The 24,837-nt window shown below is 38.8% G+C and overlaps 3 protein-coding genes across 4 annotated transcripts; 2 read left to right on the forward strand and 1 right to left on the reverse strand.

Moving 5' to 3' along the window:
* The first annotated feature begins 4,452 nt into the window (after positions 1-4,452).
* LOC135623003 (sister chromatid cohesion protein PDS5 homolog C-like) lies at positions 4,453-10,408 on the forward strand. Its single transcript, XM_065125449.1, has 12 exons — positions 4,453-4,802; positions 5,689-5,892; positions 6,002-6,183; positions 6,970-7,096; positions 7,171-7,368; positions 7,728-7,892; positions 8,047-8,132; positions 8,499-8,550; positions 8,644-8,736; positions 8,814-8,854; positions 9,585-9,650; positions 9,736-10,408. The coding sequence occupies exons 1-12, from the start codon at positions 4,704-4,706 to the stop codon at positions 10,151-10,153; spliced, it is 1,731 nt and encodes a 576-aa protein (XP_064981521.1). The 5' UTR covers positions 4,453-4,703; the 3' UTR covers positions 10,154-10,408.
* A 1,477-nt stretch (positions 10,409-11,885) lies between these two features.
* LOC135583333 (casein kinase 1-like) lies at positions 11,886-18,689 on the forward strand. Of its 2 annotated transcripts, none has more exons than XM_065125450.1 (14): positions 11,886-12,566; positions 12,694-12,734; positions 13,394-13,463; positions 13,544-13,692; positions 13,833-13,928; positions 15,765-15,835; positions 16,623-16,684; positions 16,780-16,843; positions 16,948-17,032; positions 17,145-17,271; positions 17,408-17,481; positions 17,556-17,616; positions 17,696-17,832; positions 18,098-18,689. In XM_065125450.1, the coding sequence occupies exons 1-14, from the start codon at positions 12,491-12,493 to the stop codon at positions 18,392-18,394; spliced, it is 1,410 nt and encodes a 469-aa protein (XP_064981522.1). In that variant the 5' UTR covers positions 11,886-12,490; the 3' UTR covers positions 18,395-18,689. The 2 variants fall into 2 exon arrangements, with proteins under 2 accessions (XP_064981522.1, XP_064981523.1); XM_065125451.1 differs by having other exon boundaries at positions 11,888-12,566; positions 12,650-12,734.
* Positions 18,690-18,827: 138 nt separating this feature from the next.
* LOC135623004 (CBL-interacting serine/threonine-protein kinase 5-like) lies at positions 18,828-20,988 on the reverse strand. Its single transcript, XM_065125452.1, has 2 exons — positions 20,812-20,988; positions 18,828-20,721 (listed from the first exon to the last, which is right to left on the reverse strand). The coding sequence occupies exon 2, from the start codon at positions 20,432-20,434 to the stop codon at positions 19,067-19,069; it is 1,368 nt and encodes a 455-aa protein (XP_064981524.1). The 5' UTR covers positions 20,435-20,721; positions 20,812-20,988; the 3' UTR covers positions 18,828-19,066.
* Between the last annotated feature and the right edge of the window lie 3,849 nt (positions 20,989-24,837).

Raw genomic sequence — 24,837 nt, forward strand, 5'->3', positions numbered from 1 at the left:
CCAAGTCCCCGTAGTCTAACTCCCTAAGAGTGAATACATCGGTTATAAATCTTGACCATCGCTTTTTTGTATCTCAACACCCTTTTGTGTGCTTTTACTTTGACACTGTTGATTAGGTCAAGTCCAACCTAAAGTTCTTCAATGGAGATTATTTCCAAGATTAGGTATTGGGGATTACGAGTGAGCTGGTGGCATCACCTATTGGGCCAACTAGGAAAAAAGCAAACTAACAACCTATATCATGCCTATTAGCATCTACACTTATTGAGTGAGGCTTAAGAACACATTGGTAAGTACAAGTATATGGTTAAGGATCATTCTTGGGGGTAAAAGACCTAAGTCATTGAATAGATATTAGTATCTCATCAATGTCTATGTCGAGATAGATGAACCAATGTGTGAAAATGATAGCTGCTACCCCCATTAGGTGAAATACTATAAATCAAGGGGCAAAATCTCTTCGCTCGAGCTGCATTCGTATGATATTGGGCCCACCTTCAAGTATCAAAAATATTATGAGAATATATCGTTAACATCATGGTCATCCCAATATGGTTTTCGACTCATGTATGTAGGATTGTCCATGGTGCAAATAACAAGCTCTCGAGGTGCCACTTATATAAAGACCAAGGACGAGAAAAGTTTCCTAACCTTATCCCTCCAAAGCTCAAGTTATTAATATGAGGAAGATGAGTGTAATGATAAGCAATAAAAATTGATCCCTTTGTAACTGCATAAAAAATGAGCTTTTATGCCCAATCATAAAGTATAACACCCTATTACTAGCCCTACCCATACCCTACAAATAGAACGTCACTTTTTTATTTTTTTTATTACTACTATTAATAGGAGTGTAGCGAAAAAGTTAATAATCTTAAGAGTAAAATATGTTAATTTACTAAATAAAATGATAGAGTTTTTCTCGTATATAGTGATTTTGACACATGTACATAATTTTAATCTCTAACCGAAAAATAAAACACACATGACTTATCCAAAAGTTATACATATAAAAATGCTCATAGGTCATTGTCGATATCTATATTGACATGAGTTCACACATGTTCATTTTTTTATCCAATCTCTTGAGTATGGCATTAGTATTTTTATTTGTAAAATAAAATCTACTATGAGTAATCACTCAGTAAGCATAACTTTTTATAATTTTATTTAAGTGAATATGTATAATGTCATATATAATATTTTAAAATTATCAAAATAAGTCATTTAATGATAAATACCTCATCCTTTGACTTTTTTAGCAAGTACAACATACAAAATAGTATATGCATAATAAAGAGGTAAAATTTTACATCAAAATAATTGAAAGTGCTTATATACACATGTAAAAAAAAAAAAGTATATTCATCGACTTTTATACATCATATCATAACATATTCATGCACTCCATGTCATTATAATTGTAATGTATATATGTACTCTAACACCACACATAATATGTGTATTTTTACATTATATATTATACTACACATCATAGTGCATACATGTATCATATGTCGGAATATATCTGTGCACCCTCACACCACATATAATCATATATGCATACATACAATATATTTTATTATAATTTATATATTTTTATACTTGCATAATATGTATATTAATATTAAGCTCAAAACAATTATATCATTCAAAATATACTTTTTAAAATATATCATAAATATGATAATTTATGTTATCACTATTTTATAGTGAATTAAACTTATATTTATCTAATTTAACTCATAAATGAATATGTTAAGAAAAATCATATTTCTTAATGATCGAGAATGTTATGGACTAGTACACCTATCAAATTAGGAGTATAAGATCATAAGATATCTTATTAAAAAACATATATCTTGAGTTGATGATTTATAATAATTTATAATAATTATTTATAGAAAAAAAAATTAATAAAATCTCTTATAAAATAAACTATTCTCAACATAAAAATGTATTTAAATTATACCATTAATTTTTTAATAACTCAATATACAATCAAATGAACTAGTTAATATTAATCAAACCATCGTATAATTTTATGAAAAAAATTTCTTCACTATTTTAGTTGATCGAACTATATTGAATTATTATGAAATTTTACAAAAAAAAAAGAAGACATATAGAATTAAATATATATCAAATTTTAGCTTAAATAAAATTATTTGAAGGCTAAATTACCCTCTTAATTTAACTATTAATATCTATTTTGTTATGCTAAAACTATTCTAGGACTATCTAAATTTATAAACCTCAGATCTTAGTGTATAAAGGTAGTATTCACTTAATTTTAAATCGTACAGAACCATAAGAAACTTTTAAAAATATATCAAAAGAATAGAGCTTAATCATATCTTTATAGGGGTAGTCAATTTAACTTAAATCTCTTCTCAAAAAATAGAAAATTTTAAGTACTTCTGTACACTTAAAGTACATCTCTTCTAAAAAAAAAAGACAATCGTAACTCTGTACACCAATCTCATATTAAAGTCATACAAGCGGTCTTAAAACTATAAGAGATTCATATAAAACATAAGTAAGAATTAAAGATTAATTTGAAGTAGAAGTTATTCAAAATTAATTAAAAAGTTCAGTCTATAATCTATAACACTAAAATTCTAGGTATAGAGAAGAATTGAGTTTTTCTTACCTCAATTTTTCTTAAAGTTAGGGTTTCCTACATTATTAGAAAAGTTGAAAGAATAACTAAAGAAAGAAATGATTATAGAATGTCAAAGTGGGTATAAAGGATAAGACTAAAATAAAATAGAAATATATAAGTGATTACTAATATAATTATTATATTATAATAACTTTAATTGAGTTAATTGAGTTTAATAAAAATAATATTTTTAATCTAAACTCATCCTTTAATCTTAATTTTTTTAACATTTTTAGTATAATATTACTCTTTGATTACCATCTCTATTTAATTTTTCATCATTTCATCCATTCTTAAGTAGCTTATTATCTTCTACATATGTGATATTTAAAACTCAAACTTCCTTACATCAATCTTTGTCAAACTCATTCAAGTTTTAAGATTTACTAAAGGTTGATTATAATTCAATCATCACTTTTGATCATTAATTCATGCTTATTATCATAACTTAGTCTGATACTCAAATATGATAATACACTTAGGTTTATTGGACCGAAGGACCATGCCATTTTATTATAAAATATGTTTACAGTAAATATTGATGCTAACGCATACACAATAAATACTTTATAGAATACTAAGAAAAATATTTTTTTTAAAAAAATATTTTTAATTTTAAAAGTAAAAAATATTAGCACGTTATTTATTATATTTATAAATATAGACATCATAAATCATATTACTAAATGATGATAATATATATATATATATATGTATTATTTATGTTTTTATTAACATATTAGTTATAATTCAATATATATAAGATCGAATACTAGAAATAAAATATTTTATAAAATATTCTACTAGGAGGTAGTATTTAACTACTAATAATAACATTCACTTGTCCTTTTCCTCCATGTAGGTAATAAACTAGAGACAACTTGTAATTACTTATTTTGAACCATTATTCACAAGAATAGATAGTGGGGGATAACATTTGCCTCCTTTTAATTGAGATGCTATATAAAGATAATGTGTCGACTAATTAATTATATTCTTCCTATCATCGTCATGATTTTGATTTTAAATTATAAATTCTAGGGATTGGAATTGATCATTAATTATAGTTCAAGCCATTTCTAACTCAAATCATTAGTTTTTTACTTTTACTAAAATTTAAATAAATAATAATTTAAAAATAAAAAAAATTATATTTTAAATCATGAATCATTGGTTCAAATTGGAATCGAAACGATTAGTTCTGGTTCTAAAAAATAAGAAATTATAATTGAACAGTCTAACTTCGATTCTGATTTAGTTTGATATCGATAAATTATCGACATAGTTAATTTTAATTCCACCTAATTTAATTTCGATTTAGTTTTGATTTTAATTGAACTACGATAAGAACTACTCTACCGAGGCTTCAGTTCTCTTCTAACATGAAGACATTATAGACTCGTACATATTAATGCAGACATTTGACGTATCATTCTCGATGACATCCCAACTATGTTTCCGAACCCATGCATTAGAACGAGAAGTCATGGCACGATCCTTGGAATCGTGACATAACCTAACGACTAAAGTAACGACCCGGCCGTCGCGGTCACGAGCTCGACCACAAAACATGTGCAGACTGAAGTTACGAGTTCCGTTCGCCGTAGAGGCCGTCGCTCGTCGACAATCGCAAAAGCGGATGGTGCTCTCGATGTGCGCCACGTCACCCTTTTTTTTATGGTTGTCCCGCGTCGGATGGGGGAAACACCCGTTTCACCCGACCCGAGACGGGCGTGGGTTTAACCCGATTGCATAATACCCAATAGGAACCGTCGCGTCCGCTTAAAACGCCTCCCTGTGAGACGCCCCCTCACCCCGTCGCTATGAAAGAATAGAGGAAACCTAGGCGAGGCAGCCCTAGCTCATCACCACCTTCTCCGCTTGTCACAAACCCTAGCTGTGGCTCGCCCGCCCATCGGCCGTAACGAGGGCCTCGAAATCGATCGCTTCCGCCCCATTCTCTCTCCGTTCCCGAGGATTTTCATGCCGTGATCGCCTTTGCGGGGCGGTTCGGGCTCGGGATCTGGAACCTGGCGAAATGGCGTCCACGGAGGAGTTGGAGGAGCGGCTGCGGGACGTTGGGGACCGGCTCGCGTCTCCTCCAACTGACGTCGGCGAACTCCTTTCCCTGCTCGATGTAACTCCTTTACTTCTGTATTGGTTATAATTTCCTGTTGCTTGGGTCATGGGTTTCTGCAACCGTGCAAGGGAAAAAGGGGTTGCGGATGAATCCTTATTTGGTCAATCCGTCTCTTCTAACTTAACTCTAGTCGTCTGAAAACTCCTATGATTATCCTTTTTCTAGGGCTCTTAGTTGAAACTTTTGTCTTCGTTAGCTCTGTTGGTATTCATTCTCTTTTCTATATTGATGATAACGTGGTACGAAAATTTCATGAACCGCTGAATTATTTCTGAGCTTTGATTGTATTCCATACTGAGAATTGAGTGTGCTGAGTGTTTAGTGTAAGGTTCTTCTTGGTTCTTTTTTTTTTTTTTTTTTTTTTTTTTGTGGGGGGGTGGGGGACACACCTGTGGAAATATCTTCTCTATTGGTTTTTTTCTTTTAAGTTATAATGTTGCTTTAGATGCATTGATCAGTGGAATTTTATGTTTTATTGTTGTCCAATGAAGAAGTATGGTTAGTTTTGTCCGTCATTGGGTATTCACTTTTTGCTGCCTCAGAGTTATTTAAGGTAAAAATTGGCAACAATTTTGTTAAGATTCATGCTAGTGATTTGGCTTAATTCTGACCTTGAAATTATTACTTGTACATGATCAGCACTTAAATAGTTACTATAAGGCATCATTGTAAATTAGACAAGAAAATATGTTAATGCCTGCTTCTTCTGTACCATGGGCACTCAAGTTATGTATCTACTGCATGGTTGATCCTGACAAACAAGGAAAGTTGAATTTTAGTGGAGGTGGCTTCAAAATATCATGCACATCAAGCTTCACATTTCTGACAATTGGTCCATATCATTGTTTTGTTGTATATTTAAAATCTGCACTTATAATTGCAGGAAACTGAAAGTCTTTTATTGAGAATTCAACAATCACCAAGTCAGTCGATGTTAGATGCTCTTCGCCCTACAATGAATCTGATGGTTGAGAAGAAGTTTTTGGAACACCCAGATGAGGATGTGAAAGTCATAGTTGCTTCGTGTACGAGCGAAATCACAAGAATAACTGCGCCTAATGCTCCATATGATGATGATTTAATGAAGGTCTGGAGACATGGATTCATAGTCTCTCTCTCTCTTGCATTAGCATAAATTTAACTTTTTTTTTTGCTTAAATTGGTTTTCTAAAACCTTTTTTCCTTACAATATATAGGTGGTATTCCAGAAGATTGTTGATGCATTTGATAATTTGGATGACACATCCAGTCGCTCATTCTCTAAGAGGGTTTCAATTCTTGAAACCGTTGCAAAAGTTCAGTCATGCATCGTGATGTTGGATCTGGAATGTGATGCTATGATTTTAGATATGTTTCACATTTTCCTGAGAACAATACGGTGAGGGTAGCTCTCTCTTACGATAGAATTATAGTAATCGGCCACCTTTAATATATTTCAGATGATTTTGTTTGGTGATTGTTTAACTGTACACTTTTGAGCCACATGCAACTCATGTCCTAGCGCCAGCTTATGTTTTCTTTTCTTAATGTTTCTATGAATATCAGGTAATTTGAAGGTTTGTTGGAGGGCTTTCTGAGTATTATTTGCCAAGATAACCTTGCAAACTTTCCTTTTCAAAGCCTCCCTATAATGCTTTTGCTTCATATGCATAATGTTTCATGAAAATTACGAAATTATATAACCATAAATCCCATTCAAGATGCCTTATAGAATGGAATATTTTCCCATATCTGAATGCAATTAATTATAGCATTCTCTTTATTTGATTCATCTAGGAGTGTTGTAGAGACTCCAAGTCATGCTCCATTTTGATTCTCGTTACCATGTGCTTGTAGTTCATATCATGATTCCATGTTTTGCTCGAGGTTGAATACTACTTCGATGGTCTGTTGGGTTGGTGGCACAGATTCCAACACATGCCTCCCAACACCGTGTATACTCAAATCTTAAAATGTTCCATGGCATGTGCCGATGTACCATGTGTTATTATGCAGCTATGTGCTAGATCCGCTTTGGTCTGGTCAAGGATTGGCATTGGCCCAATACCTGAACGTTAAACTATGGTTCATATCATATAATTGTTGTACATCTGATGCTTGTCTTCATTGCTACTGTGTCCTTGGCGACGTTCTTTTATATTTGTGTTCTTTTCAAAATTTTCAGGCCAAATCATAGTGAGAATATTTTTTGTTCAATGGGAACGATCATGACAGTTATATTAGAGGAGAGTGAAGAAATTTCCCCAGAGCTTCTCTCCTGCCTCCTGGATTCGGTGAAAAATGATAACAAAGTACAGTATTGCTGTAATCCTTTTTCTGTCTGTTGGCTTTATTATTTTCTCATGTTTTTGGTTTTTGTGCTCAGGACATCTTGCCCATTGCTCGCAGGCTTGCAGAAAGAGTAATTGCTGACTGTGCCTTGAAATTGAAACCTTATCTGGTTGAATTAGCTAAATCAAAAAAAGCCTTTTTAAGCAAGTATAGCAGAGTTGTTGCTTCTGTATGTCAAGAGTATTCTGATCAAGTGGAGCAAAATGACATGAATTCTGCTGCTGATGCTATGGTGTGCCAATCTTTTTTTAGATCATAATTGAGTTTTTTTTTACAAAGTTCTCCAATGTTTATGCTAAAGTTCAATTTTTCATATAATAATTTAGGTAGTATATGCTGTTTTTTGTCCAAAGAAGCTTAATTGGTGTAGCCAATTTACTACTGGAATTTTTACTTTGAATGATCTTGTGTTTTACATAATTTATCAAGCCTCAAAAGTCTATCTTGTGTGTATTTGTACCACAAAAGACACAGCATCACAGATGGTTTGATCAACACACCACATATTTTTGTTTAATGTGAATCTCATTAGCCTGATATGGTTTTTAGGAGTTGTTTTCTTTTTTGGTTGATTAAGTTTTCATGCTTCAGGCAGATGACAGTAAATTATCCAAGAAGACTGAATCTTCTCAAAAGCGGAAGTCTGAACTCTCTGGTCATGGTAACCAAATGAAAAATAAACGTGCAGCTAATAGAGATTGTTCTGCTATCTTGGGGTTAAAGGCTGGAAGACTAGACGACACTTCGGGTCCTAAGGTAATAAGTTTAGTAACAGATGAGCTGGTTATTCATTATTGAACATCGTCATTTTAAATATTTGCTACACAAGCAGAGCCTTCTTTCTGTGTCTATGTGTCTCCTATTGACAATGGCTATTATTTTTCTAATTCAGTATTTTGTCTATATGTAGAATCCTGGAAAACCAGCTCAGGTTAGAGAACCTGATCAAAGCATTGTTGGCCTCAAAATTAAAGTATGGTGGCCGGATGACAAAAGGTGAGTATGTCTTAATTTCATTCTTTCAAGATTACTTGGATGCCTTGATTAGTTGGTGTGAATTTGGACATGAAATATAGCGGACATGACTAAAACACAACAGAGATTGATGCGTGGCATCATTATGCTATTATCCAAAGTTATTTTGTTCTGTATGAAAAATAAAATGTGGACTACTGCACATTGGAGGTTTGGATTGAGAAATTCTTTTCATATGGGGTAATGCATAGTGGACATGACTAAAACACAACAGAGATTAATGTGTGGCATCATTATGACCTTGTGATTGCTCAACATGGTTTTATTCTGTATGTTTTGATAAAAGAATTCAAAATTCCATGCTATTTACTTGTGTTTTATTCACAGGTTTTATGATGGTACTGTTGAAGATTATGATCGCACGACAAAGAAGCATAAGGTATCAAATGACTTGATTCTGGATCTTTGATTTTCTCATTTGGCTTGTTGTTCAATTTTCTGGATAGCTTGCTGATTTTGTGTTCCTCTTGAGATTCTCTATGATGATGGTGATGTAGAGGTGTTGTTGCTGAAGAACGAACGTTGGGATTTCATTGGAGATAAAATAAGAACATCTTATTTTATGGTGAGTCAGAATTGCCTAATCTAATTTTTAATTATGTGGTATTCTAGTGCTGACTTCTGCTGTTTTATAATCTGCAGGGGCAAACAAAAGATGATTTCAGTCCTGATGCTTCTTCAGAGTACGTACTGGTTTTATAATTTGAGCACAACGCATTTTGGTGATTAACCTCAACTTTACTACTTATTAACTCTTCATCCAAAAATCTAGTAGACCTATTTGTCTTTGTGAAAGCATTGGACCACCATTGGCTTTAACTTGCTAGTTCCTAGCAGCCTATTTATTCTCTAGAGCTTTGGTCATCAACTTTGCAAGATTGACAGCAGTAGCCCATAGTAAGTTCAACATAATCAAAAGAAATGAGTCCGTTATTGTTATTAGTGGTCAGAATTGAAATTAGGATATGATCTGAGACAATTTTTGGGTAAATGATGTGCAATATGGTCAGGTGAAGAGAATGCCAATGGGGCATTTGCAAAGTACAGGTGTGTTTGAATGAAATGCTAGCCCAACCATCTCTTTTGTTACACCATGAAAAAGATAGCACTGCATACAAGGTTAATCAAGGTAAGAAGAAACACTTTTCCACAGTAGAACAAGGAAAGGCATGTGTTAAATATTTAAGAATACAGTTGAATCCCCGAGAGCTAATGATAGAAGTTTGTGCAGCAAGTCACAGTAAACATCGAGCTTTATGGCTGATTACCTAAGGTGTTCCAAAAACTTTTATGGGTCCCCTATTGAACACGACGGAATATCCTCAACATGTTTACAGTTTCATGTTTAAGCTGTTGCTACTTTATGTTAAAGTTATTTTTTGGTCTTTGACATTTTTCTTTTTTTGGGTAAAGCAAAAGAGTGAAGAAACATTCAAACCATGTGGCAAGGGAAACCAATGTGGGAACACCAGTAAAAAGGTTGGTAAATTTACTTCTGCTACACTGTTATTTTCATTTGCCAAATGATGCAAGTTCCGAGTGACTTTTCTGGGTACATTGTTAGTGGCACACATTCCAGCAGTATTGGCAGCACAGAAATTCGTAAGCGGAAAGGTCGACCTCCTAAAGTGGCAAATTCCAACCATAGTCTGTTATCCGGTGATGACAGTCCAAACATATCAAGCAAATCAAAAGAAAAGGCTCCAAACAAGCCAAAAGATGATGTAGCTAAATCTGGCACCAAGCTCAAGAAGGATGGTGAGAAGGCGAAGGAACACAATGAAGAAACCCATAAATTGGATAAAAAACCTAGGGATATGGCCATTTTGGAAGCAACTGGTGAATCAAAGACAAATGGAGTTCCGGTGAAAGAAAAATTGAAGGTTCAAGAAACAGGGGCATCTTCCGCAAAGGTTTCATCAAAAGAAGCAGAAAGTGAGGCATCAGCTGCAAAGAAGCGAAAGATCATGGGCAATAGTTAGGGAATTGTAGGTTTATAGATTGTGTTGTCAAAGACCATCATTTCCTTCAGGTATATATGACTGCTGTCATTTGCCTAGTAACCTTTTATGCTGGTTTTGTTAACCTCTTTTATCTTCTTACTGTGTTGGTGGTAGCACGGCTGAGCTGTCTAAATAGGTTTAGGAATGGATGGGAGAGCTTGTAATGTTTTTGATACCTTGGTTCCTGCGATAGGAAGAAAGATGCAAGCCTCCACTGGCTCTCTTTGAAGCTTATGAACACCCCAGAATCTTTTTTTGTTTCTGTTTCTACTATTTATCAAAGTTTTTCTCCAATCCTTTTTAATCCTCATGGTTTTATGGGTGATGGTTGTAGGTGCCAATGTGCTCGTACGTTTTAGAGTCCCGAGTGGAAGCTTCCATGTCTCTTTGTTTGATCGGTCTCTAGGCTTCTTGTGCGTTAAGATGTTTTCAACGGGTGATTGACGCCTTTAAGATTCGTGATTCAGTTCTGTCCGGTCGATGCATGATTAGGATGCTTCGGTTGCCACCTGGGCGTATTCGGTTCGACGTGGTGAGTCAGAAAGGCCGAAGTCGGTTCAACGTGGGCGGGAAGAGCTTCGAGACGACCGCCAGCACCCTCGCCAACGCCGGCCGCCACTCCATGCTCGGCGCCCTCTTAGAACCTCCGGCCGCCGGCTGAGGGCCAGGCCGAGGACGCCGAGTGCTTCGTCGACCGCAACCCGGCGTACTTCGTCGTGCTTCTCAACCTCCTCCGCGCCTGCAAGCTCCACGTCACGCCCAACGTGCCGGAGAAGCTCCTCTACCGCCGCCCGTTGGCGCCCCTTCGACGGCGACCACCTCCGGCTGGCGGGCTTCCTGTGCGGCCACGCTTCCTGGCACGGCCATCCGCGCCGGCCCCGATGGCTGCTGCTGCTGCGTCGCCCACGGCAACATGGTCCACGTCTACGACTGGATGCTGAGCGAGCACCGACCCATCAGCCTCGACTACCAGCAGGTCAACGACGTTGGCTACTTTGACGCCGACAGCATCGTGGACACCAGCCGCGAGCGGCTGGGGAAGGGCGACGAAGAGATGGCCATCTAACATCAACACCGAGGAGGAGTTATGGTGGTTCCATGTATGATTTCTCCATCGGTGGCGACCGGTTGTTTGCGTTGCACAGTGAGGCGAACGTGTTCGACGTCTGGGAGACGCCACCCTCTCCCATAATGCAGTCCATCTCTTCATGTTTCTACGATGACTTACTCAAAACTGCTCATCTTTGTTCTCCCCCCAAACATAACTATTCCATAAAATTTTAGTTGACTGGTTGTTGATGAATGATAAGTCGTCGAAGCTGTATCCGAGATTTAATCATCAGCATAATCTATTTAATTCGCCTGGAAAAATTGGTGGCGGATGGTTCTTTGTTATTGTATGCTGCTATCATTCTGAATTGAATCAGCCAATGCAGAATCACAAGCAATCCAGCTTCGAAGGGTTCATTGTCACATCCATTCAATTAAAACACTGTAGCAGTCTGTTCTTCCATCAATGCAACTAAATCACTTGAAATTTGTCGCTCATCTGCTTTCTTTTATTGTCACATCCATAGTTCTTTACTTGTATTTTTATTTTATATATATATATATATAATATTATATAATACGAGTGAATATGTAATTGGCAAACATCGAGAGGGTGTATATGCAAAAGATCCCAATAAAGCCACACTTTCGCCAACTTCATATCATCGCATCATCGTCTCCCCAATTCCGCATCGTCTCCCCCTTCTGTTATTTGGATCGCGACAAAGTTTGCGGGGATCGTGGGGGAAATTTTTATCGATCCCACGATCGTCGATTCCCTTCTATCTATTTCCGTCGCCTCTCGTAATCGAAGGTTTCGTTGATCCGATGATGCGCGTGCGGCAGGAGCCGATCGTCGCTTCGAGAACGGGCTAGGGTTTGGATCTGTCGTCTCGGTGGAGATCTTGATCTTCTAGGGCTTGGGGTCGTTTCTGGCGCCGGAGATTGAGACGGACGCCTCTTGCTTCGACGTGGCCTTCGGAAGGGAGCGGTAGAGCTTTTTTGGGTGGATTCTTTTGGTCGGAGGGGGATTCGGTTGCCCGGTGCTTTCGGGTTCCGGTTTCTTGGAATGTAGGTGTCCAGGATCTGGAAAAGCTGGGAAGGTTGGGCGCTGATAGAGTCAATTTTAGGGTTTCCTTTTGGCTGTGGTTGTAGATATCTAGCGGATCGCTGAAAACAAGTGTCTTTTTTGGATGAGCCTAGAGATATAGAGGACTTTAGTATCGCTTGATTCTTGTGGCGGTGAATTTTTTGTCGGAATCTTCCATGGAGCACGTTATTGGTGAAAAATTTAAGCTCGGCAAAAAGATTGGATGCGGATCTTTTGGCGAGCTCCATCTAGGTCTGTTGTATTATTTTGTCTTTTTAGCTGATTTGGGTAGTGTCCGATGTGAGCTTGTATGTTTTTATTTGCTTCTATTACAGTTGATTTGATGCTAAGGTTTTTTCCACTGGGGAATTTGGTTCAGGTGTCAACATACAAAGTGGAGAGGAAGTCGCAATAAAGTTGGTATGTACTTAATAATGTTGAAAACTGAATCTCAAATCAAAACTTTTCTCAAAAGCTTTATGATGAAACGTTGATTATCTGAGCTTCAATAGGTTTGCGGCCATAATTGTTGAAATGGAACTCTAGATCTGTTTGCATGTACAACTGTTAGCCTATGTAAGTGGGTGGAAGGACATCTAAGGGAACCCAATTATAAGTGCAACCGATCCTTGATCCTTATGATGGAGCAATGCCGTGCAACCGATGCTTGTATTTCCTTTGATATGTATTACATATAATTTAGCATGTGATTTGGTATTCCATTATTGTGCTTATTGAGGTGTTCCTTCCTAAAGTTGCATCTTTGTTAAACATGAAAACTTCAATTATGCTTATGGATTTGTTTTGTAAAATATTTCCTGATAGTTGTTTTCTATAGTTCATCAACAAGTTTTTTATTTGCTCTCTACAGCATCGTTGTCCTTGTTGTTTTCATCATCTTCGTTTGTTGTCATCGTTGTAGTATCAACAAGTTTCTTGTTTACTTTTTCATTATTTGATTATGAATATAATGATATTTTTTCTTGTCTTGTGTCTTATTTTGGTCTTTGTGGCATTAGTTGTGTTGTGCTGCAACAGAAAACTTCATAGAATTTACTACTTGAACTCTGATATATCAGGAGTCGGTGAAAGCCAAGCATCCTCAACTTCATTATGAGTCAAAATTGTATATGCTTCTTCAAGGAGGAAGTAAGTTAACCAGCAGTTGTGATTACTTTTGTTTGGTTGGCAACGTTGGTGATGATTTTGGTTTTGCCTTTTTAATAAAGCTGGAATTCCACACCTAAAATGGTTTGGTGTGGAAGGAGAATACAATGTCATGGTCATCGATCTTCTTGGGCCTAGTCTTGAAGATTTGTTCAACTACTGTAGCCGGAAGTTCTCACTGAAGACAGTGTTAACGCTTGCTGATCAAATGGTTTGCATATCATTTTTTTGCTTCTTTCTATTGGAACTTTAACATTTACAAATATAAAGTGTAATATTTTTAAAGTGAGACTTTAGTATCCTGCTTTCTAGAAGAATTCCCATAATACTTGTCCTTGTTGGTTTTTATAGATTAATCGAGTGGAATATATGCACTCAAGGGGTTTTCTTCACCGTGATATAAAGCCAGATAACTTTCTTATGGGCCTTGGTCGTAAAGCAAATCAGGTGGGTAGTCATGTTATGTTTTCTTTCTGATTCTTTCACTTCAGACAGATAGGATTATACCTTAGTGCTAGTAAAGCTGTATCATTTATGATTAATTTTTTGTCTGGACTTCAAATTCGGACTATAATATTCTATTCTTTTAGGCACTGTTTCTGTTTTTGCAGTGTGGTAATGCTTATTGTTCATTTAATAGATTAAGCTTTTGATGCTTAGATTAAATGGTTCGGCCGTTAAAAGTCACCCTTTATTGGCCTTTTTATGCCTGAGATAAATCTTATGAAGAAATTACTGCAGAATCAGAAAGTATGTTCCTTTTGTAGAACTAGAGAAAGCCAACTTGTAGATACATTATAGAAGTTCACTCTGCATTTATATATCTCATTGCACCCGATAGTTCACATGAAAATAATGGTTAGATTTCCATAGTAACCAGCTATGTTTGGACCTTGGATGTGTGCTCTTTGTTCAGAAAGTGTTGAACTAATATTGATGCATTAGTTACACCGTTGATGGCAATGTTTCACAGGCGTTAGCACACACTGAGAAATTGCATGGTTTCACAGTTGACTTGACCCTGTCTCGTGGGCCAAGGCACTGGAGAGAGGAAGTTTCATAGGTTTATAACCAAGGATGGTACAGCTATGAGGGAGTTGTAGTTGCTGGGGCTGGCAAGAGACTGATGGATTTGGCAAAAAGCTGACATGGTATTCTCCAACATCGATCTTCCCTATGTTTCATTAAATCAGCATTGGCTCTTGGATCAAACTAGGACCTGCTTGGATCTGTGTCTTCAAAACTAAGCCAAATGGCTATGATCAGTCACAAGACTAGAACCCATTGAGATCATCATACAAGGACCTTTTAAAACAGGCTGGAAAACTATTTGTAACCAGAAAGTGGTGGAAATTGGTGAGATGTGGGCCTGATGGCCAGATTAGTCTGGTTGGTGATATAAACTCTTCTAGATCAAAGTCCTTCCTCTCCATTGGCTGATTGGACAAGGTTAGACATTGGCCTATGCTCCATGTCTTTGTTTGTAAATTGGTTGGCAATGACCCTTCTGATTCACTGGTGCATTGCAAAAACTGTGTCAGGGATCACTTAATTGCTAGGTTTAAGGATTCTATCATGGCTATTAAGGTAGAGTTGTGCATCACAAGGTGGTGGTGGAAAAGTGTTGGAGGAAACTCTTAGCTTTTAGGGAGACATTATCTGAAAAACATGGAGAGCTTAACAGTGGTCAGATATTGGAGCTTGTCATGGGGTCATGGCAGGATCATCACCTCAACTCAACTACTGCTTGTTGCACTGGTGGCTTTGTGCTGATTCTTTACCTGTTGAAAACTTGTAATCCAAGTCCATATGGTTCCAAAGGCCCACATCTCTGAGCTGAAGCCTGGACTATAAATTACCTGGAGAATCGGTGGATTGGGCTGCTACGAGCCCCAGTCACCATATCGAATCCAGAATTTCTGTATTACTTACCACTTTGCTTGCTAAGCATGTTCTGACTACTATGGAATTATTGTCATACGTCATAATCTCTCTTTATACTTTTTCTTCATTAGAATCTCTTAGTTATGTGAAGATTGATGGGGTTACTATTTTGAGTAGCTGTTTTTATTATGAAGTTATGCTGCAGCAACTTTATATTCTAATGACTTCTAGTGTGGTATTGCTTCTGGCATGTCTTCATTAATGCTCTTAGAAACAAAAAATTCGGAACAAAATTTTCCTTGGATTGCCTAGAGTTTTATTCTAAACAAAAATTTCATTATTCCACTTCTGGCATTATCTTTTTCTTGTTTCTTATTTGACATTTGCTTTTAATGTCAGGTTTACATCATTGATTATGGCCTTGCAAAGAAATATAGGGATCTTCAGACTCATAAGCACATTCCATACAGGTAACTGTTTCTTGCTTTTGACATGCTAATCCTAAGATTTTCTCCTATCTCCACAGAATGAAACATTTTACTCAACTACACTTTTCATATCTGCTTGTCTAACATAAGGATGCTTAGGAGTAATTGTAGGATTGATCACTAATATCATCCTAGATAGGCTTGAAAATTGTTTTCATCTTTGCCTTTTTGTGACTAACAACCTTGTCTTTGTTATAAGCGATGAGTTCTGCTACTTTTGCTTCTAACATTCACGTCCACCAAAATTAAAATAAAGGCTATGATTGTCTGTGCTAATCTTGTGGGCAAAAATGAAATAATAACTTTTAGTATGAATACGTTGTGACTTGATTCCTCTACTCAGAGCATGTCATGGATCAGCTGGTTCTGGGATGTGTGTGGAATTTACTTTTGAGAGAAATAATGGGGTTCCTTTATAGGTGTTAGAGAATGGGTGTGCTCATCACATCCTTAAGAACTTTGACTATTATTGTCAGAGATACCATGTTTTGTTTCAAGGCAACATGTAGATGTGTTCAAGTTCTTTGTGCAAGCAGGTCGATTTATGACTGAAAGTAAATTTTTAGAATTCTAATGTTGGTTCTAATTCCTGTAGAATTTGTTGTGATATCTTTTACAAATACACGCCAAATTTTATGTTTCTTGTGCATGTTGTATTGATAATACATTTTGGTAATTTCTCCATTCCATGTCTTTATTAGCATAAATGATCTTTTTGAGTTCTTGATCAGTTCTACTTGGATGTGATACATATTTTGTTCATTTACAGGGAGAACAAGAACCTGACCGGGACAGCACGGTATGCTAGTGTTAATACACATCTTGGGGTTGGTACGTATCTATCAGCCTGACAGTTGACATTGGTAACAATTTTATATTATTCAGCTTGTGCTTGCTCTTACTGAAGTTATCATGATTGTGTGCAGAGCAAAGCCGGAGAGATGATTTGGAATCTCTTGGTTATATGCTTATGTATTTCCTAAGAGGAAGGTCAAGACTGATTCTTCTCTTTCTTCATTGAATAGTCACTTAGCATGCTGTGATTCCCTTTACTTTTCCTACTCCTAATTTCTGGTTAATTTGATTGACTATAGCCTTCCCTGGCAAGGGCTTAAAGCTGGCAATAAAAAGCAGAAGTATGATAAAATTAGTGAAAAAAAGATGCTTACTTCAGTGGAGGTAATTGTGAATATTCTTTCAAATGACTTGATGGATGAACTATTGCCACTGCATCTTACTGGATAATGAGAAAAGTGAAAGTAAACTTTGTGCAATCTTTGTTGTGAATCAGGTACTTTGCAGATCATATCCATCAGAATTTGTATCTTACTTTCACTATTGTCGTTCCTTGCGATTTGAGGACAAGCCAGATTATTCTTACCTGAAACGGCTTTTCCGTGACCTATATATTCGAGAAGGTTAGTCCAAATATTATGTTTTGATGGCTTCCTTTTTTTATTTGTCGTTTCTTAGTTGAATATTTATACTAGAAGTAGCTAATTTAAGTCATGGGGTGCCCTTCAAGCTTTACATACATCTCCCAATGTTGTGTAGGGCATCAGTTTGATTATATTTTCGACTGGACCATTCTGAAGCATCCTCATATTGGTACTAATCCTCGAACACGGGTATGTGTTTAAGAGTTATACATCACTATGATCTGTCGTTTTGTTTGTGTATTAATTCCAGTTCCTTGCACCAGCCAAATGGAAGAACAAGTGGAGCTATTGGTCCATCGATGGAAAGGGCAGAAAGAACTTCTGGTTTGTTTTGTTTCCTTGTAGGACTAATGGAAGCATAATATATGAATTGGCCTGCTGATTCATGCGGTTTTTCTATCAGTTGGGCAAGAGGTTCGTGATAGAATCTCAGGTGCGGTCGAAGCATTTGCTAGAAGGAATGCCTCTGGTTCTGGTCATCATGGTGAACACTCCAAGCACAAAATACCGGATGATGCACATATGTCATCCAAGGAAGTGGTAAGTCTCTCTCTCTCTCTCTCTCTCTCTCTCTCTATATATATATATATATATATATATATATATATATATATGTGTGTGTGTGTGTGTGAACACACACACAGGTCTTAGTTTGTGGATGGTTAGTTGGGTTGGGTGTGAGGACTGCATGCTTGCACATGTAGTAAACCTGCTGCTTTAAGAAGATTCAGAATAGTTCTCCTTTTATTATATGTCCTTATTTCCTGTCAATGCTATAACAGTCCCATTTTGCCTTTAATTTTAGCTTGAGTCGGAGAAAGTCCGTCCATCGTCTCGCAGTGGGAGCACATCCAAGAGGGCTATTTTCTCAAGCAGCAGGCCAAGTTCATCTGTTGAGCGTAGTGAGACTCAACATAGCAGAACAAGCAGGTTATTTTCTAGCAGCCGTCGCCCTGCCAGTGCCCAAAGAGTTCAGCAGCCCATCATAGATTCCAGGTCATCATCCATCTCCAGATCAGCAGCAGCAGCCAGAGGCAGCCGTAATGAACCCCTTCTCCGAAGCTTTGAACGCCTGTCTTTTGGTTCTGAAAAGAGAAAGTAAAGAAAAGCTCAAGTTGCTGCTTTTCTTCCAGAGGGTCAGGATTATGATAAGCCTTTTGTATGAATATTTCACTCCTTATCATGCCCTGTCCATATTGTTTTCCGGCCTGATGGTCATGAGGTGCCTTTACAAGCCACCTTTTGCAACTTGATCCATTCAATAACCAAAGTTGAAATTCCCTGTAGTTCCTTCTGGGCTTTAAGTTGCCCAGGAGCAAGTCAGAGTCTACTTGTTGGACACTCGTGAACAAATCTTAGGCCATAAATAACTGCCGTGTGTTGTCTCTCTTTAGCCATTCCTCATTGCCTTACATCCTCTCTGGTACATAACTTTTTTATTGTATTGTTCCTCATCTGCCTGCCGAAGACTAATCATATGAGCAGGTTACGTTAACAAGAAGTGCTCATCCAGTTGTGATTTGAGATAGTCCTACTGCATGAATTCAGAGGACAGCAACGGAGTCGCTACCCTACATTTATCTGTGTGTAACTTCTTGGAGGAATACTTGTGTTCCAGAATTTATCCCCCCCTCCCCTTCAATCACAAACATAGGCATAATATCATCTATTTACATGTCTTTACATGGTCATTATTAAGAATTATTACCCACTAATACTCGTCGCCGCTGGTAGCTGTCTGGGATCGGGTCATCTCGAGGTACCTTTAAGCCGGTCACCCGCTGCCGGCGGAGGTTGGGTCGTCGCCCTGCCATGTCCAAACTATGTTCTTCAACCCCGGGCGGACGTCCTCCTCGCAGAACTTGGTGTACTCCAAGGTGTCGCCGGAAGACTTGGAGAACTCCACCACCGCCACCCCGGCGGCCACCTCGAACACCTCCGCGGTCACCGCTAGCCGCCCCATCCTCCCCTCCGTCTTCCCCTCCATCGTCACCTTGTACGACTTGGTTCGCTCCACCTCGAACCCGAGGGCCCGCCCCACCTTCTCCAGCCCCTCCACGATCGCCGCCGCCGGCGACCGTGACGTGAACACCGTCCCCGCCTTGCGCCGGCTCTCGAACAGGGTCGAGAGGTCGAACCCCGTGGCCATGGAGGAGATGAGCTCGAACGCGTTGTAGAACCTCGGCGTCGCTGGTTTTGTGTCCTCGTCATCCGAGTGTCGTGGCGGCGGAGCGATGTGGATGGGCGGTGGGCGGCAAGATCCCTTTTTGAACCAAGGTAGCTGCACTATGGCCGGGATAGAGATGCGCTTCCCCGGGTCGACGACGAGGAGGCGGGAGACAAGGCGGCGGGCCTCGCCGGAGAACCATGGAGGTACTTCGTACTCAGCCTTGAACACCTTGCCGTACATCCGCGTCAAGCTCTCGTCCTGGAACGGGAGGAATCCCGCTAGGAGGACGAAGAGGATGACACCGCAGGACCAGATGTCGGCCTTGGCGCCGTCGTACCCGCGGCAGCGCAGGACCTCCGGGGCCACGTAGGCCGGGGTGCCGCACTGAGTGTGCAGCAGGCCGTCGTGGCGGAGCTGCTCCGGGAGCGCGGAGAGGCCGAAGTCGGAGACCTTGAGGTCGCCGTGCTCGTCGAGGAGGAGGTTCTCGGGCTTGAGGTCCCGGTGCGAGACGCCACGGCTGTGGCAGAAGTCGACGGCGGAGATGAGCTGGTGGAAGTAACGGCGGGCCTGGTCCTCGGGCAAGCGGCCGCGGGAGACGCGGGCGAATAGCTCGCCGCCGCGGACGAACTCCATGACGAAGAAGATGCGGGACCTGGTGGCCATCACCTCCCGGAGCTCCACCACATTAGGGTGGCGAACGAGGCGCATCACCGCAATCTCCCGCTGGATCTGCTCCATCAAGCCGGCCTCACGGCGGATCTTCTCCTTGTCGATCACCTTGATGGCGACGCTCTCACCGGAGCTGAGCTCGCGGCCGTAGTACACCTTGGAGAAGGTCCCCTTCCCCAGGACGCGCCCCATCTCGTACTTCCCGAGCACCATCTTCCGCACCTCCCTATCGGCTTCTTCCGCCTCCATCCCCATTCCCTTCTCTCTTCTTCCTCTGTTCCCGATCAAAAGAACGAACTTCATCTCGCCATCGAACAGTAGCTCCGACTCTTCTGATCTCTTCTCTCAGTTAAAGGGGAGAATTTGACTCAACCATCCCAGGAAAGGCGCGATCTTTACCGCTACTCTCCTCCGTCAACGCTCGAAGCAAGAACTTGGAATCACCATACCGCGAGAATCATGGGATTTGTGGGGGGCCTTCTGCAGCTGTTGCTCGTCATCCGTCTTCTCTTTATCCAGAATACGTACCCGTGAAGAAAGATGGATTCTTTGCATCATCTTCCTCATTCTTCCACGCTTCTATCGTCAGACTACCCGAATCAAACAGTAACAGGACACAAGAAGGTCAGCACACTTCCAGTGGGCGGAGACCGGGGAACGCAGGAACCTGGTCAGCACACCTGGTTCGAAGGACGAGTAGAGCCGAGCTCATCGGTTGCTCCTCTCTCGTTCGGTGCGTTTGAGCCGAGAAGGATTCATCTCGGAGTAGAGTAGGACAAGATGGTCGTCTTTGTTTACCTTAATGCATCGCTTACGAGATGGCGGTGGGTGTATCATTATAGACCACAATAGAAGCAGCATCTTTCCCAGTGTTCTCCATGATTGCCAGGTAGAAGGAGAAATGTCTTCCAACACGATCCACACGTATCCTATTTGACTCCATCCATCTGTTACCTTCAATCACTCTCTCAGAGAACCTAACATTCATCCACACCACCACAAACTCATAGTTTATCGATCAGAGATTGACTCCACGTTCTAAAATTCCTTCGCTGTTTCGCTTTCATGAGTGATAATAATGCTATCCATAGCAACATCAACGAATCTCTCTCGCTCACATAGCAAGCACAACCTCCTTCGAGAAATCTGAAGGATCAAGTTATGCCATTGTTGAAGTGACAAGGAAGAATGCAGCCACAGCCAAGAACATCATCATGCATTAATATCTAGGCATCAGACATGAGATACAGACAAGGAGACGCTCATTCTGCATGGCCACCACAATCCCAGATGTCCAGTGATCAGTGAACGGAACCCAGATAAGTTGGCCAAGCTGCAAGCATGCATATTTCCTTTTCCTTGACAGGAGCATCCATGTTCTCTGAGTTCTTGAACACAAAGGTTGAGACACCAGAAAGAGAAGGAAGCAAGCCTTCCACATAGCAGAAGCAAGCAAGGGTTCAATAATTTTCTTTTCTCAGTGGATTATATGTATTTCAAATATATTATCTTCCTATTTTGACTAATTTTAGCTCATACTTCTACCCTACAAAATTCCAAATGTGTAATCCATCCATAAGCTATTTCTTGACTTTGACAGTCCTCCAATGCTACATAATTCTCAGTGTAGTCTCACTCATCCTTTGGTCCTCATCAACTAGGCTGAGTTTTCTTCTATTCTCAGTCTTTATTCATGAGTGTGATGTCTTTATCAAGAGTGTTAGCCTCCAAACTCTTCCATGTCACATTCATTCATCCTCCATCACAAAGAATTATTGCACACTAGGCATACAATGCACAATTAATTTGGCCATTGGTCATCCACTAATTGATTGATGTAGATCATCCAATAAAAGTCGATTCCTTTCATCAATTTCGTTTAATTTCCCTTTGTTCTTTAGCTCAATATCACCTATAAAGTAAAATATGTCAACTTATTTTCTCTTTCCTTTTGGTGAAGAGAAATGCACCATTGAGTTTGATTTAAATCACTATCCAATGAACTTAATCTTCATTAAGCATGCCGATTAGGGCTAGTAATAATGTTTGAAACAGGCCTTAATTTTTAGTAAGAGAAGCCCCAAATTTCAACATATGCTTCCAAACATGTTTTGCTCCATCACACATAGAGATTGCCTTCTGGATTACAAGTGTGTATGCATTGATACTAGTGGTGGTGAAACAGCAATTCCAAGATTCTTTGACTTCAACTGATCCAAATAGCCACTTGATGATGCATTCTGATGATGATTTAGCTTGTTTTATCTAAATTAAAGCATAAACATCCTCATATACCCTAATATATATAAATATATATTGGATCAATGATAACTCAGAAGGGTCTGAAGCTGAAGGAGATTTAAAACCTAAAAAGTAGATAGATAGAGAGAGAGAGAGAGAGAGAGAGAGAGAGAGGGTTATATATATAAACATGCATTTCACTCAGAGAAAAATGCAGTGCACATGAGGAGATTTAGTGCACAGAATAATGCTCTTTACATAATGAAGGTAAGGAAAGGGATGCCTTCCCCTTCCCTAAGGGATTTTGATGTCTATTCATTGGCTCGGTCTCAATGGTGCTTTCACTGTACACAACCTTCACATATTCCCAAGTGATGGGAGGGTCACATTAATGAAAAGGAAGATATATATCTTGCCATATTGATCACAAATGTTGGACCTATGTGTTCATTGATTTGGCTGAGAAAAGTTGCAGACACACATCATTTCTTCTGCTATATCCAACTGCAAATGGTTTCAGAACCCCACGAAAGTGTCATGCAATCCGGTCAAGAGGAGATGCATGCATGCTGGATTTCCATGAGAGCCTTGGGTTTAGGGCAAGTCTGCGATATGCATGCCTCCAGCTCGGTGGAGGCGGACAATGGCATGCGAAGACAAGGATGCAGGCATCACTCATTGTCTTTGAATTCATAGGATGGTCAACTTGTGCATCAAGTGGATGAAGCACTAATATGGATGGATGAACGAAGACATGATTAGCTCTCTGATTGTGATCTGGAGAAAGAGACCTTCTCCGAGAGGCTTTGCTGAAACTACTGTACCATTGAGGTAAACGAACAGTAAATGGAGTTTTCTCAAGGAAAGAGTTCATACGCTCTCTTCTTCCTCAGCTGTTGAGTAGACTGAAGTAGGTTAATGAACGTTTAGGAATGCAGTATTCGGCGAAATCTCTCTCTTCTTCTTAGTCTTCTGCTTCTGGCAGGGAAGATGCCAATCCAGATTGGGCAGCCATGATTGATCACGGTCAGCTTTTACAGTTTGCTACTCTTTTGTGTCTTGAGGGAGAGGTCCATATCATGCTTCCCTTACTGATGCTGATAGATTATTATATATGCAGAATTCCTTCAGACCAAAGATCATCAATAGCTCTCAACTAGTAATCAAGCATTTTCTTTGATCTCAGCTATCAAGATTTCGATTCGGACAAGCACTGCATCAAAGATTAAAGAATGAGATCCATCCAATGGTTACTAATGATCCCTTTTAATCTTTTTCTTTAGTGCAGTGATCTCTGCATAAAATTTTTGTCCAACCAAAGATTCTTCACAGTAATAAGAGTTTTATTACTGTTTACAATTTTGTGCGGTTTCGATAATCGCAAAAACTTTGGTCTAATGGATATGTTTCCAGTGTTTTATATTTCATTCGCACAAACATTTAGTGTTTTCTTTTCATTTCAAGTAATGATAAATCAGACGTGACTTCAAGATGATAGTTAAGGCCGATCGAAGAAACATTAGTGATATTAAGCACGTAGCTAACACAAATCTAACATAGATCATCTCATAAGGATCAAGATTATTACAAATTGAGCTTGATACCAGTTAGAGATAATTTTTGGTCAATCATTCACATACCAGTTCTAAATTTGAGTGTGTTTTGAGTCTCGTGTTGATCTATGTATGAATTCCTTAGATCTTGTATTTGCACATTCTCTGAAAAAAAGATGCACATAAAGTTTTACTTCCTTACATATATTCAAGCCTTGCAGATCAGTAGGGTTTTCACCTTTGAACACTTCCTCCATATTCTCATGAACTCAAACTCTTTGTGCATGTAACAATCTAATAAGACTAACAGTTCATTCTTCTACCAACATCAAATCCATGCACTTGTAAACCATGCAAAGTAAGTGTTAGCATCCAACTTTTAGTGCATTGTCATAATAGCCAAAACTATGATGTGGAAAGGTTTAACTTTTGTGAATTTTGCAATTACAAAATGTTATGTATCAAAATGAGCATTGCACAGATATATTGCATCATCTCCCAGTTTGAGCTTATCAAGTCATTACTGTGTATTAAGTAGATAAAGATTGTATGACAGAAAGACTTAGTGTTTAAAGCAACATTGAAAGGGAAATGGTGAAAGCAAATTAGTATCCTTATGGAATCAGAATAGAGAATATTACACTTTTCCTATATCTTCTCTGCAACAAAGATCTATTTAGCCATAATAATAGTTTTTGTTATGGGAGATTAGGAAACATAGAATGCATTTTTCACATGAACCACCTTATGCCACCAGGTTTACCAAAGAATTAGCTTAATTAAACCTCACATTTGAGTAAATTACTTTGTTGATATTGGAAAGAGAAAAGGCTGCAGTGGGAGCTAAACAACACTTTGTTAGCTATGTGTTCATGTCATCAATAAACACATAGACCACATGTTTTCCTCTCT

The sequence above is a fragment of the Musa acuminata genome, chromosome BXJ2-9, assembly GCF_036884655.1.
Source record: "Musa acuminata AAA Group cultivar baxijiao chromosome BXJ2-9, Cavendish_Baxijiao_AAA, whole genome shotgun sequence".
In the NCBI taxonomy this organism is placed as follows: Eukaryota; Viridiplantae; Streptophyta; class Magnoliopsida; order Zingiberales; family Musaceae; genus Musa; species Musa acuminata.